Source organism: Poecilia reticulata, linkage group LG3 (genome assembly GCF_000633615.1).
Source record: "Poecilia reticulata strain Guanapo linkage group LG3, Guppy_female_1.0+MT, whole genome shotgun sequence".
Classification (NCBI taxonomy): domain Eukaryota; kingdom Metazoa; phylum Chordata; class Actinopteri; order Cyprinodontiformes; family Poeciliidae; genus Poecilia; species Poecilia reticulata.
In genome coordinates, this window is record NC_024333.1 from 8,435,091 (window position 1) to 8,450,531 (window position 15,441).

The 15,441-nt window shown below is 37.4% G+C and overlaps 1 protein-coding gene across 6 annotated transcripts in view; it reads left to right on the forward strand.

Moving 5' to 3' along the window:
- glceb (glucuronic acid epimerase b) overlaps positions 1 to 15,441 on the forward strand; it is a 57,599-nt gene that overhangs the window by 30,700 nt on the left and 11,458 nt on the right. For all 6 annotated transcript variants that reach the window (XM_008404654.2, XM_008404653.2, XM_008404652.2 and 3 more), the window contains 2 exons: positions 6,617 to 7,130; positions 12,136 to 12,381. In XM_008404654.2, coding sequence (XP_008402876.1) covers positions 6,626 to 7,130; positions 12,136 to 12,381 — 751 coding nt within the window. In that variant the 5' untranslated portion in view covers positions 6,617 to 6,625. The remainder of the gene's footprint in view (positions 1 to 6,616; positions 7,131 to 12,135; positions 12,382 to 15,441) is intronic.

Below are 15,441 nucleotides of genomic sequence, written 5' to 3' on the forward strand. Positions count from 1 at the left end.
TTCCTGCATCAGTGTGGTGTGTCATGGAGGCGATCAGTGTGTGGTTCTGCTGGGGATAGTAGAAGGCCCGTTTGGTTTAGATATCAGCCTTTGGATCATCTGGAGTATTCAGTCTGTTGTATCAGGTCAGGGAAGTTTGCTGGCCAGTCGAGAATTGTAAAGGTACCAAAACTGGTTCAGGGATGCAAGTTATCTATTAATAAGTTAATCTAAAGTTAATTGTCCTCATTGATTTACTAACGATTAAGTGACAGCCATTTTCTTAAAAATTTAAATTTTATCTTGTATCAATCATGTGGACCATCTTTCCATAACATGATGGGCAAATTTTTTCATAATGTTCTACATTTATTATCAATATGTACTCCATCCTCAGTCCACTCCTTGTGATGCTCCCTCAAATTTTATTCATAAACATAAAGCTTACTGAAGCTCAACCTGCCATGTGGAGAAATGTGGTGTAATTACGAAATGGTCCTCTTGACATAGGATGTTAATATCGTCTGATCATTTGGTCAAGAGAAAAGTGCCATTAACCTTTTATTTTTTTTTATTCCTGTCTGAAAACATGCATTTCTTGAAAATCTGTGTCAGAAATTAATTTTCATCAACTGGATTTAGATCAAATAATATTGATAATATTGACAAAGGGGCTCAGAAAGCACATTTGTCCCCTGCAAGGAGCTTTGGGGATTGGACAGAGCAGCGCTGAATGGAGGGCCACAGATCAGGCCGACGGGGTTAACTGAGTGGTCAGCAGAATCATTACACTGCAATCCTGTTGCTTTTTTTGTTCAAAGAGCACTCTGGACATTTCAAACAGACCTCCTGTCAACAAGAGAAAAATGTAATTAAGGGGTTATGGCAATGTTATTCTATGAAAACTTATCGTTTTTCTTGGGGGGGGGGGGATAATTTGAAGCGAAAACAATCACATAAGCGTGTTCTTGAGTGGCGTTTGCTTTACTAAGAACCTGGAACTTGGCAATGTAGTTTTCCTAATTGATCAACTTGAACTGAGGCAAATTTCCCCTATGCTGACATTAGGTGCAGCCCCCTTAGTAAAGTGAATTTTCTGTACTCCTTTCCAGTTGTTCCTTATGGGACAATACAATCTGAAAAGCTGCTTTGATTTTTCAGTGGGATGTTTTTTTGCGTTAATCCTGTCCAGTACCTGGGGAGGGGTTCTCCTCCAGAAGGATCACCTCTCATCTTATGGCCAGCTTTGTGCAGTTTTTTTAGATGTATAAATTTCATCTCACATTATCATCAGAGAGATAAAACCAGCTGAGCTTGTCTAATAATTGCTGGATTGCACAAAGATCTCAATTATACCAACAAACCTTCATTTTCATACTTTCCAAACCTAAAAAACAAATGTCAGTGATGGAACTTTCTAAACTTTTTTTTCTGATTAGAGTTGATATGCCCTACAAGCTAAAACAAATTAGTAAAGATTAGTAAGATTGTGGCAGTGTATTTATTAGAAATGATTTTGCCCTTGGTACAGGATGTTCTGTAAACGGCTAAATTTGTTTAATCTGTATTCTAAGGGATCTCTGACTTCCCCCCAACATGACAATAATGCACCACTGCCGTCCTTTCTGCAGAGCAAGGACAGTCATTTATTTTCTAGTTCTGAAGACAAACACAAATTATTCGGAGCCTTTCAGGAAACCGCCAAGGCTCTTGTTTTTCGGATGAGAACATCCTCCCAATAGATGCACATAAATCTGGGTCAAAATACATCGGGGACAATGCAGCACTCTATGTAACAAGCTGCAGAAATGCTGTTTGCTTTGTAATTAACTACTGCTTAGCAGCAAATATGATTTACAAATGACTCAATTTGTGCAAATGGAATGTAGAGGAGAGTAATTGAGTAACATTTCATTACATGTATGATGTAAAAGAAAATGACAGTACTCTTCTTAAGTTGTCTATTTGGGGAAATAATTTTCCTTTAGGCACAGATTAAGTAACAGCAACACAGGAGAGATAGCTTTGTTTTTTTTAACAAATTATTCAGATGCAGAATGATCAGTTTGAGTCACAGCTGAATGTGTGGGGTAAGGTGCCGAATTATAGAGGTCGGTAATGTCCTCTGATGACGGCATTTGTTAATTTAGTGTGCCAGTCATTTTTTGGTCAATTATCCCAAATACAAAGGGAATTTATCTTCCAAATAATACAATTATTCACTTTCAATAGCTGAAGCACAGATTGGCACAGTAAAACCAATAAACATCTCATCTCTATCTTTTATCGCATCACTGGAAATGTCTAATCCGGTATGTCTTGGACACGCTCTCTCTTTTATTTGATGGAAAATTGAATTGCAAAGAGTAACTTCAACTACACAAATCACAATGTATCCCAGTTTCTCTGCAATGGCTGCACGGCATTAGTAAGTCATGCAATTGTGATATTAAACATTGCACTGGATATATTAGTTGCAATAAATCTGATTTCTTATCTTTCCTGTTTTTCCACTGACATATACCATGTATCCAACTCTCTCTAGAACAGGGGTGTCAAACTCCAGTCCTCGAGGGCCGGTGTCCTGCAACTTTTAGAAGTGCCTCTGCTGCACCACACCTGAATAGAATAATTAAGTCATTAGCAAGGCTCTGGAGAACTGAGGAGGTAATTAAGCCATTTGATTCAGGTGTTTTGTACCTGTGGCACATCTAAAAACTGCAGGACAGCGGCCCTTCAGGACTGGAGTTTGACACCCCTGCTCTAGAAGCTTTCGTATCTTTGAAACAGCCATCTCTGAACATCTACCCTAGAAAACCTCTATTAAAAAAAATATTTTGGTATGCAAAGCCGAAATTCATGAAACTTGGAATCAACTAGTAAATAAAAAAATACTGAAATCCCAATAAACCTTTCCTCTTATCAACTACATTCCAATTTAAGGGAAGATACAAAACGGCAAAGCAGCTGAAGGCTAACAGTTCTCCCAAAACAACTGCAGCTCATATTATTTAAAAACAAGGTTTCCTCTTTTTTTGTGTGACTGGAGGTACAAATGGACTAAAAAAATATGTTTTGCAAACTATCTGGGCCTAGTGTGGACAAAACATTAATGGTGAGACTCTGAGGAGTGTTTTTCTCTGGCTGTGGGGAAAACATTTTTTACTATTAAAAACCACTTCTTTAATCAGATTGCAAATGATAAAAGCAAAAAGTAAAATGACAATTTAACCTTTGAAAGCTGTCTAAACATAATGACTAGCAGTTTAGATGCTGTCAACCTGTGATGCTGATCAGACTAAATGTTCCGAATCCATAACATATTCAAATGAAGCGGCCTCTAAATGTCCTTCTGTCGTGCGGTGCTGCGGTAAACAGTCTTTTATGCGAAGCAAGAACTTCCCAGACATATGAGACCTTTTCAAATTTACAGTGCAGCTTTAACGCTCTCGCTTTTAGAAACAGGTTAAGGAAATGGTTTCCTGCTCATCATCTACTTTAAAAAGGTCTGACTGATCTCTTGACAACACCGGCTCACACCAGAGCTTCACCCACACATCTCTAGCTCGATTCACTCCTTTTATCCGTTAGTGACCCGGCACAGGTTCATCCGTCTACTCAGTCAAGTTTCTCTTTCGTTTAATCTTTCCAGAAAGAACCTCTGGGATCTCTGACTTTAGGTGTTTCTTCATAGTCCTGTAGCTGCTGTCCTCACCTTGAATTTGTCTCTGAGCTCTTGACACCAACAACTTTCTGACAAATGTTCGGCAGTTCTTCAGCCTGATAGACCAGGTGGCTGGCGAGTTGCTGGGTTCTTTGTTAAATGTAACTACAGAGTTTTATACCTCATTGTGTTATCTAAAAAAAAGCTACATCGATTTTGCAATTTAATACATTTTGGAAGAATTTGAAGACGTGGTTTCTAAGGTAAAATCAGAATACGTACTTTTTTTCTGTCGTTTTAATAATGCATTGCCACAAATAGCAGGAGTTTAAGTTGAGCTGTCTCTTCCCCCTTACTTTTTCATTTACAAAAGAAAACATCTAATTTGCATCTCTGAAACAGGGCATCGTTTTTGATTTGTGTCCACGGAGAGGAAGGTGATGGGATACTTTTTATGCTTCTGTACCTAAGCCTGTGTATTTCAAACTGGGAGTGTGAGCTCAACACCAGCAACAGAGGGCTATAAAAAGAGACTATCATTTATAGAGAGTTGCTTGTCAAGACCAGTCCTACTTATCTTTCAGGGTGCAGTCTGTTTTTTTTGTTTTTTTTACTTGCATTTTTTTACTAGTGTTGGCGCTCCAAGTAGTTTTGCACTGTAGCGTCCCCAAATGTCAATAATACGTGTTTCAGTAATTGATCAGGCAGAGATGAGATGTGTTTCTTCATGGCAGTAGAAGGTACTATTCTAATTTTGATATGACTTCTCCTTTATGCTTTGTTGAATTTGTACTCTGACAGTGTTTGCTATTCAAAACACTGTGTACACCTCCCTCGTTGATTGGAGCCACTTCATAAATTAACATTGTTCCAGGTGCCTCTTGCACAGTGATTCAACTTTACATTGTAAAAGTAGATTACTATTGCCAAAATTATTGTACATTAATCACACCCACTTTCAGCAGTGTCCCATTTAAGATGAGGCAGTGAAATGAACTTGGATAGTAATGATTTTCCCCTCTCCCTCCTCGGTCATCACTTTAACAGTAAATTCTGTGGGCAGTAAGCTGTAATTAGTGTGGAGGAGGAAGCTAAAGGTTGTGCATTGATTTCTTGTTTGCTTGGTGAAAATGTCAAAGAGAAACATGAATCCTGATTCACAATAGGGCCTGAAACATGTCTGCTTTGTGTGCTGCAATTAAAGCTCTTTCAATACCAAATATTAACACACTGATTAATTACAATATTCCACCACGTGGTGTATTTATTTGGGAATGGATGTTCGACGCAGAATGTAAATGATGACACGGTGGTGGTGACATTAAAGCAGGCTTATTTAAAAATAAATTTTAAAAAGTCTCAAGAATTTTCAGAAATGTCAATGCAAAGCATGAGTGATGGCGTAAACCTTTTTAGAAAGGTTAATTGGGTTTAGACTTGGTTTGTTCTGCAGATAGAATATTAACTGAACAGGTCAGAGACTTGGTGTCCTAAAGTTTAATGGCAGCAACATTAAAATAACAAACAAAACCATCACTTAGCATTTGCGTTACAGTCTTAACCGTAAAAATGAAACTCTCTTAGGGGAGCAGCTTTTTAGTTTAAGAGTAGTGCTGTCCATACTTGCTGTAAATTATATATTACATTTTGCATCGGATGTAATTAGTTTGATTCCGAAAATATTGTGATCAACTTCTCTAAGCTAACATATTGTTTTCAATTGCTAAAAATGGTTTTAAATACAGCGTTCTGCATTACAATGTGTGCATGTCTTCTATCTTTCTTACGTGTATTTTTAAAGCACTTATGGTTTGCTAGCTGACTTAAAAAGAAATACTCTTTGTTTCAAGCTGAAAATCCCAATTAACAAGATTTAAATGTTCTGGTTGATAAATCTCGACACCCCCTCCTCCTTGCACCTTTCTCATCATGGTTTGACCTTTTGTAGCGCCAGCTGAAGAAAAGCAGGAATGTGGGAAAACTCGACTCTAATTTGTACATTAGTCTTAGTAAATTGTTACTTACTGTCAGGAACAACAGTGATTGAAACACAAAAGATATGCATGAAAAGCTGTCACAGATGTCAGCTTTCTTAGTGTTTTTGTCAAAGTTAATGAGAGGCTTTCAGACTCTGGAAATCAAAGCACAAACCAGAACTTCTTGTTTGCGACAAAGGACTGTCGGAGCCACATAGCAATTTTTTGTTTTTGTTCAGAACGCACAATTTTACTTGCACTATGTGTGGTCTAATTTAGTCCTTGTGTGTTCCTGACACATATGTAGTGCAGATTTTCCCCCAAACACTTTTACAAAATACCACAACAGTTTAAAGTGCCATTAAAAAGTACTTGCTCTTTTACAGATTTCTTCTGCTTTTGAAACTTATGTTTTTCAGATCAAATAAATTCTAAAATCAGACAAAAATCAACTTCATTTAATGCAGCTGGGAATTGAACTGGTAACCCACCAACTGAAAGATGAAAACATCTCAAAAACCAAAAAGACTTCGAGGTCAGTGTTTGTGATCTAGCAGTAAGAGACTGGAGGAATAGTCAGATTTATGAGATCCACTGATTTTAAAAAGAACAAAGACTGGATGAAAACTGGATGAAAACCAAGAAATTTGTTTTGTTTGTGTCACATACATAGCTGCCATTTTAACCAACTCCTCAACTGTACACTGTATTCATCCATACAGCACCAGTCAGATGTTGGATACATCTGTTGGTATGAATGTTGTACCTACTTTGAGCTTTTATATTGATGTTGAGATGTAAATAACTTCAAATATGCTAATTTTACAGTTGCAAAATGTATGTTTCGTCTGTCTTTTTGCAATGAGGTAAAACAGAAGGCTGTCTTCAGATTTTTCACAACAGGTCTCAAGAAAGCTTATTTACCCCAATGCAAAGGGAACACTTATCATTTTCGCATGCTTTTGACACTTTATTTGCGTTTGTTTTATGTGGGCAGGTTGTGACCATGCGCTGCCTGGCTGCACGGGTGAACTACAAGACGCTCATAGTCATATGCGCCCTCTTCACACTCATAACGGTGCTGCTATGGAACCGCTGCTCTAGTGACATCTCCATCCGTTTCCTGCCTCGGGCCGCCTTTGTGGTTCCAAGTGCAAAGATCAGCAGCAGCCAGCAGCAACCTCCACAACCCCCCGAGCCTCCACCTGTTGTTGGCGTTGTTGGTGGGATCAAATATGAAGAAATTGACTGCCTCATCAATGATGAGTCCACTATCAAAGGCAGGCGAGAGGGAGGGGAGATCTACCTGCCCTTCAGTTGGGTGGAAAAATACTTTGAAGTGTACGGCAAGGTGGTGCAATATGATGGCTACGATCGCTTCGAGTTTCAACACAGCTACTCCAAGGTCTACGCCCAGCGTGAGCCCTACCACCCTGAAGGAGTCTTCATGTCTTTTGAGGGATACAACGTGGAGGTCCGTGACCGTGTCAAATGCATCAGTGGAGTTGAGGGTAAGGAGATTTTAATTACATGGTCCACAGCAATGTTTTTAAAGTTTTTGAACGACCTTAAACTACCTCAAATTTGTGTCTGTCTTTTTGCGTACCTGTAAAGGTAAATTAGTTGCCCTGTTTTCCACAGGAAATGTCAGGTATCTGTTTTAATATCAAGAGTCTGTTCTTATTGAAAAAGTGACCCACAAATTTAAGTAACTACCAAATGGAAACGGTTTAAATTCCATTAAAAATGTTTGCTTTTCTTATCTAGACTATGTCAGGGTTTATCTTCTGACAGACACCTGGGTATAAGTCTGAGAGTCCACTCTCAGTTTCTTATCAGAGTTGTGTGTGTGCTTTTTTTTTTCTTTTCTTTTTTTTTGGTTCCTTTTAAAATAATTGCCAGGAAGGATCAATAGCTCATTTTAAAAGGCTATTAGTTGAAACCACATGGTCATCAATATAGTTCTGCTTCTTGGTTGCGTAAAGAAGTGGCCCGGTACACTTAGCTGAAATTGCAAAATAGATATTCATTATTTTTCTTTTATCACAAAATGGCTACAGCTACCAATAAGGCATACAATTGCACCATAGACTCATATATCTTACAATTTTGTGACGTAATGTTCGCATTGTTTTTTTGTCTTTTTGTGTGTGTGTGTAAATTTCAGACCGTTGTGACATACCAAGGTGTTTTCAGTGTTTGTAAAAAAAAAAAAAAAAAGCAACACCAGCAAACGGGTTTTAATTTTTCTGAGATGCATTATTCATTTTGCTTGGTTTTACTTTGGATAATTGAAGAACACAGTTCACACTGAAGCCATGTGTAAAAGTAAGAACCTTTTTAGAAGGGTTTGCAAACAAAGATAAAATTAGCAATGGTAGACTTCAATCAGGTGCTCTTACAGCATGTCCTGCCAACATGTTTTTTTAACTATAGAAAGGTTATAAACATCCTTATAAATATGTCCTTTATGGATACAAACACTGGTTGGAAAAACTAGGACAGCGTTTTGACCTCTGACCAGCAGTGTCTGATGAAACAGCCAGAAAGTGTAGAAGTAGTTAGTAGTTAAATTACTTTCTTAGACTTTTATTTTTTGTAATTTACATGATTGAATTATGTGGATGATATAGATTAACATTTGTTTCATCTACCCCCTTATAACTTTTTCAATGTTTGTACAGAATTTAGAATCTTGAAACAGGATACTAGTTGCTACATAAGAGAAGATGCAAGTCAAGACTTTGATGCCATATAAGATCCTGTTAGCTTAGCACAAAATATGACCAAATAATTAGGTAATGCGGTGGCCCTTTATTTAAAGGAGTGTGCATAAGCCTGACATGTCATAATCATTACATACCACCTGTCATGAGCATGAAGGAGTCTTCATGAATGTTTGTCATGTAGTCATTTTGCATTCAAAGTGGATTGAATTTGCACTGAATTAAATGACTATACGAGTTGGACATTACAAAACAAACGTGTGTATTTGATTCAGGATAAAACATAATCAAGTTAATCTGGTCATATAAACAGTTTCATTGTTCATTTCATACTTTTATTAGTTTTTGCTAACATATGGTCATCAATATGTGTTCATACTCTTTAGCATATTAGCTCATCTGGATGTACTAGCTAGCTTCTGCAGAGATAATTTTGCTAAAAACAAGCTCCTCCTAACGCTCCAAGACAATGCATTGTAGTGTCTAACTCAACAACAAAGGCATACACGCGGACATGATTGACGGCGCTAAGACTCTCCTCCTGGCTGTATTGGGAGCTGCAGAAGAAAGCAGAGGACCTTTATTTATTCTTAAAAAAAATCACAGATTATCTGTCTCATACCAGACTGTCACAGCATAGTGACCGTTTCAGCAAATATGTAAAACAATATTTATATAAAAGTTACATACTGCGGCTTTAAGTAAAGTTTTAGCTTTAAATATAAGAGCCATAAATCTTATATTTGGGTCATGTGTTTGTACTTTTTTTTATTAAAGAATGCCTTTAATAATTTGGTCTGTAGCTCTTGCACGTCACAACTTCCTACATTTAGCTGTACCAATTGCACAGGGACAATTTACACAATCCTTCATGTGCTGCCGGAAGATGACTACTCGCTGTGAACATGTGTGTGTATCGTGGAAATGGGTCATAAACAAATTAAAGCAAACCTCTAGGCTCAACATTGATTATTTTTTCCTATTCTGCTAATATTTCTACCATTTGAAATAGATGACACATTTACATTTCTATACAACCACTTTAAAAGATCTATTAATATTGCCCAAGGCCACTTTGCTATTTAACATTCACATGTGCAAACATACACACTTCTTCTTAACTTAGTTTAATTTCAGCAGTCTGAAGCAGCAGTCTATTAATTAACTTGTCACAGAGGTACCACAGGGTTTAATGAAGGTCATGGGAGTATTTTCCTCCCAGTGTGCATCACAGCCTACTGAAAAGTTATTTAACAAGACCCTCAGCCACATGCGCTAATTGTTGTAATGACCAGTCAGCATCTGGCACTGGATATTCTCCCAGATGGTAGTTATTTCAAGCTTAAGCAACCAATTAGAAGAAAATTATATCACATAAACGTAAGTGTAAGAAAAAAATGTTTTAGAATGTTGTAATGTCAGCAGTCTTTGAATCTGCATAACTTGTTTACTGATGAACCATAAAAATGAATGCAGGTGTATTAAAAAAATACACCTAGTAACCATCTCTTATAACAAAAGTGTCATTTGGATAGAATCACTTTCTGGTGCTTGATAAAATGACATTTTAAGACCCAATAAAGGATTGTCGCTATAGAAATGTCAACGAGTACGGCCACTTGCACAAGTTCATTTGCCCTTTCTTGTGCAATCCTATGCACAAGAAATGCACTTAATTCTTAGTCTGGGCTTCTTTTGCATTAATAATTGCATCGGTGCGACGTGGTTTGGAGGTAATTGGGCTGTGGCTCTGCTGTGGTGCTAAGGTGACCTGGTTCCTCAAATAATCACAGACCACAGAAACTGCACACATCTCAAGAAGGGGATTCTGGGCTTCTTTACACTCTATACATGAAAATGAAAGGCATTTATTTTTCATATGGATTACTGAGCAAAACCTCTAAGCTATTATTCATTGCTCAGATAAGATCCCAGGTACTTGTTCACCATTTTGCTTTTTTGTCCACTCAACTTTCTATTAATGTGTTGAGCACTTGATGGCTGTTTCCTGGACAACTGTTGAGTCAGCAGTCCTCATTGTAATGTTGTAGGCTCTGACAGACCACTTCTGCTTCATTGTTCTCTGTCGCGTTTTTAATGTTTTGAGAAACTGCATTTTTGCATAACTGATGACCATCACTTTGGAGGTTTTTTTGTTTTGTTTTGTTTTCTGAAATAAGTTAACTTTTTGACTATTTTCAAATTTATCGAGATACACCTGTAAACTGTCTGGATTAGCATCCTGAAAAATAGTATTCATATTTCCAGGAAAGTCGCAAAAAATGTGCGCACACTTTTAACAGTCAATTTCACACGGATTACTTCTCTTCAGTGCAGCTTCATGCTGCTGTGTTACGATTTGACAGCCATTTGACTTAAGTTGTTGAGGGAGATGCCAGCAGCAAGACAGGCGGAGAGGAAAGTCTGCCATGGGGATGGAACTGAGTGCGATGTGAATCTGCATGCATATGTGTTCTCGCTCTTTCCCATCAACATCAATCACACAAATAAATACTCACTCAGGTTTGAGATAATCTCACTACTGATGCGCTCCAACGGCCCCCGATGTGCTTTTGTGTGTCTAAGCGTAAGCTTAAAATGTATTTACTCCAAGTAACCAAAATTACAAATGAAAACGCATAGATGTGGCATTCAGATAAATTATAATTATATCATTTTCCTCATAATATAAAAGATACAGATGAGTTAGAAGCTAGGAATGACAACTGAGTGCTGAATAATAAAAAAAAAAGCACCTCTCCCCCGGATCTGATGAGATACAGCTCACATAACAGAGTGATAGAAATGTCTGTGTCATTGTGGCTGCTGAAAGGCCTGTTAGCTTAGCACAAAATATGATCAAATATTGGGGGGGGAATCCTTCTCTCGCACATAATTGGTGATTTGGATTGGAGGAAATGTAAATAGAGGTTTGCAATAAAAACATCGCAGAGAGTAGCAGAAAATGGTATGGAATCGTCTGCTGCTGCTATTAAATGCTGCTGACAATCTGGAGTTAGGAATTGATTCTGGACAACCTCTCACACTAATGTTTCACCCCATAGTCCATAAAATGATCTGCTTTTACTGTAAACTGGATATAATTTGCAGCTAGTTGTCATGGGTTTGTGTTTTGTTTTTTTTTTTGTTTTTTTCTTAATCTGGGCAAGCATCATATAAACAGAATATTCCAAAGTTTAATTTGATTGGTTTATGAGCTTTTGTCACCATTAACCTGAAAACCAGAAGAGGTAATTTTTTTTATGCAAACATTAACTTTTTTTTTTTTTTTCCAAAGAGATTCTTGTGAAATGTGGTTTCTTTCAAAATGTGCCACAAAGGAAACTGAAGGAGGAACACCAATGGTTGTAATGAAGGGGGTGAAACATTTCCATCCCAAATTGAAGTTTATGATCCTCTTCTTAAATGGATGGGCTTCGGTGGCACATGCATCCAGCTTGTCACAAGGTCTCAAAAGTGAGCTATCTGTTCATCAGTAATTCTCCTGGCTGAGCTATTTCTGTCGGCTGGGGACAGCCTGCAGTGAAATGCAGCAGATTAGCTGAAATTTCCCAGCATTTTTTGATAGTTTGCTCTCACTGGTGTTTATTGTCATTGCTTTTTTTTTCTGTCTTGCTGTTTAGCGTGACCTTTTTCTTGTTCAAAATTTGACGATGTAGTACCGGGTTAGATTTCTTTTTTTTTCTCTGCTTGTGTAAGTTGAATCTAAATCGAGAAATACTTAGAATGAAATGTATATTTAAAATCGAGCTTTTTCTCTTCCGCTCAGGCGTGCCTCTCTCCACTCAATGGGGCCCTCAGGGTTACTTCTATGCCATCCAGATCGCCCAGTACGGTTTGAGCCACTACAGCAAAAACCTGACTGAGCGCGCTCCCCACATCGAGGTCTACGACACAGCCGAGGAGAAGGACAGCAGGGTCAGCACCGCGTCCTGGAATGTGCCCAAAGGTTGCAGCCTGAGTCGTGTCCATGACAAGACCAGATCTACCTCCGTGCGTTCGTTCAGCGCTGCAGGTACGTCTCCCTTCCTATTTGGCCAGATGGCCTCAGGGCAAGCCGCTTATCTCTTGTTTAACTGTGGCTGCAGCCGGCTCGATGTGCGACTGCACCCTCAGGACAGGATGGTGCTCTGCAGTGAGTCACAGCCACAGTGGGAGGACTCTGCCTGTTGTGGTTGACAGAAGACATGCTGCATAATGACATTCCTAGAAACTTGAATGATTTAATAATCAGCAGGCTCAGTGTCGGATCTGTAATCATGCTTTGTTCGCTTAATCAGTGGGAAATTTCCACCTGATGGGACAGAGAGGAATACCTCCTGTTAATGTTGTTCAGTCAGAATGTGAATATATGAATATTAGTGGCTGGAAATGAGACTCCAGTAAAATTCTGCCATCTTATGAAAGCGATGCTGCATTTAACCTTTTATTTAACTTTGTTAAAGGGTATAAATCTGCAGAATCATCACAAAATTTTAGCAATATACAAATTTTAATATTTAAGCAAATTTGCTTAATCTATAGCCTCTCTAAGATTGTTGTGCCACAATAAACAAGGACTGGAACTAATGATTATTTTAGTAATTGATTAAGCTTTTGATTATTCTGATGATTAATCACTTAATCGTATAAAAAACGGCACATTCTACAGATTTTTCATTGAACCACTTAAGCCTTTTTTGCACAGCTTCAGGAATACATTAAATGGTGAAATTTAATGTGTAATTAAATTTATTTTTTAAATAAAATATTTCATTGGCTAAAATGCAATAACACAGCATAAGTCAGAACCAGGTGAAGCTAAAACTAGGCCGCTTGGGGAGTTTGGGCTTAAAAACCTATTTATAGATGAAGGTGTTTTATCTTCAATGCTATATATATCATCAAATTACCTATTTTGAGTCTGTATATACCAGTTAATGATTAATAGATTTCTAAATTGGCAATTATTTGGATAATCAATTAATCCAATTAATTGTTTAAGCCCTTCAGCAAACAAAACCATGAATGAACCTTTACGGATCATTCATGTCTTGCACATCGATACGAATTGAACCAATAAGATGACAGACTGTGTGAGCTTTCAGAAGGCTCATCTGTGAATGTGAAACCAAAGATGTGTGTCTGAGATATTTTCATCTACATCTAAAACCTGCCCATGCCTTGATCACAAATACCCAATCCATATACCATAATACAACGCATTGTATTAATGTTTATAATGGCTAAGTAGATAGAAAAAGCCTAAATTAAAGTTATTGACTCTTGTTGTATTACACCAGTATTTGGCAAACAGTTGACATCTTTGTCTTTAAAAATGCTTTGGTGTTTTTTTTTTTTTTTTGTTTTTGTTTTTTTTTTTTACATCAAACAACATCTCCCGTTATGGAGCCAAAGTTTTGTGCTGCAAATGCCTCTTTCATTGCAGACAGCGGTTATAAATAAAGCCTTTGACTACTCCTTCTTGAGCTTTAAAAATTCTTCCAGACCAATGAATATTAAAAAGTATATAACCGTGTGTCTCCTTAAGTACAGCAGTAATAGGTCTTCAGATGAAGAGAAGTTTCATTTCTTGTAATAAAACTGACTGGGACGTAGCGCCATCCAGGGTTGAAACATTTCAGTGTGTTTCAACCCTGAGGAATCTAATTTAATTCAGCTGCTTTTCTTCATATCAGGGCTCATATGGAACTGAGGACACTGGGCACTAAGCCTCTGGCAGAGTCTACTTTCGTTTGTTGTGTGCTGCCTTCTCACACATTCAAACATCGATTTGGAAAGCTGTGGTGGGGAAAAATGCAGAGCAACTTCAACGCTGAAAAAAAGCTCGGCTTTTAGGAGCTTGATTGAGATTAACACTAAAAAATCTCAGTTACAAATCTAGGCTGATTATACAAGTATTATTGCTTTAAAAGAGGTTAGTTTACATTTTTACTTAATGTCAGCATTGTTAAGCGGATTTAGGTCATGTTACTTTCGTTATTGGTTCTGTTTTCTTTCAAAATTGGATCATAAAAACTTGCAGTGTCCTGATCCAATATTGATTTCATATATCAGCCAACGAATAAGTATCGGATTACATTGGCCTGCATCTAAACTCTTCCGTATAAGACTTCAGCATTTAGTCCATCCCAGCATTTCTATTCAGCAGCGCTTATATCCCCCATGTAGACCCATTGGTTGATAATAAATGACTTCATTGCTCTCATGCCTATTGTTGTTGACTATTGTTCTTTGATCAAGCCTTTTCTAACATTACACACTTCAAAATAAGTAATAAAAGTATGTGTGATATTGTATTGGATCAATATCGGTTTCAGCCAATACTCAAAGCTGCGGTAATAGAATCACATAAGAAGTGACCGAGCTGTGTTGGAAGAGCCCTCATAAAAAACCTTAGCTGAACATTTTTGGAATAATTGTAGCAATATTTTTTAGTAACAGATTTTTTCTTAAAAAGAAATTTAGGCTCTTGAAAACAAACTTTAGGAACCTTTTTTTTTTCTCAATAGTTGTCTCACATTACTTTGACAACAGGTAACAGCTTAAAATAATAAGCACCCTTATTCTAGTTGCATCCTCCATTACATTTTAATTATCAAAAAGCTGCAGATTACAAACAAATTCATTAATCCTGACTAGTCTGGTAATTATTTACAGCAGTAGTTACTGAACATCTCATGAAACTGTTAAAAATCCTGAACACCATTTTAGTGCAACATTATATTATGAAATATCAATATTTTGTGCTCTTAATTGTTCATTTTAGACTAAAAGCTAGTCATGTTTGCTTCTAACACAATTTGCAAAGCCTTTCAAGCTTCTTTTAACTTCTCTTGATTTAAATCTAAATAGAAATTTTGCCTCCAGTCAAAGACTATTCAGTTATTGTGCTGTCAAACAGAAGACATACAATGTCTCTTGGTGGGCTTGTCATCAATAAATGGGACTTGACTTTGTATTTACCATTGAGATTCGGCGTGTAGCTTAGGTTTACAGCTGTATCAGGACCAAAGCCATGAGACAGATGACAGAGTTATTTCTGGAAGTGGGAGAAAGTCGAAATCTTTTTACC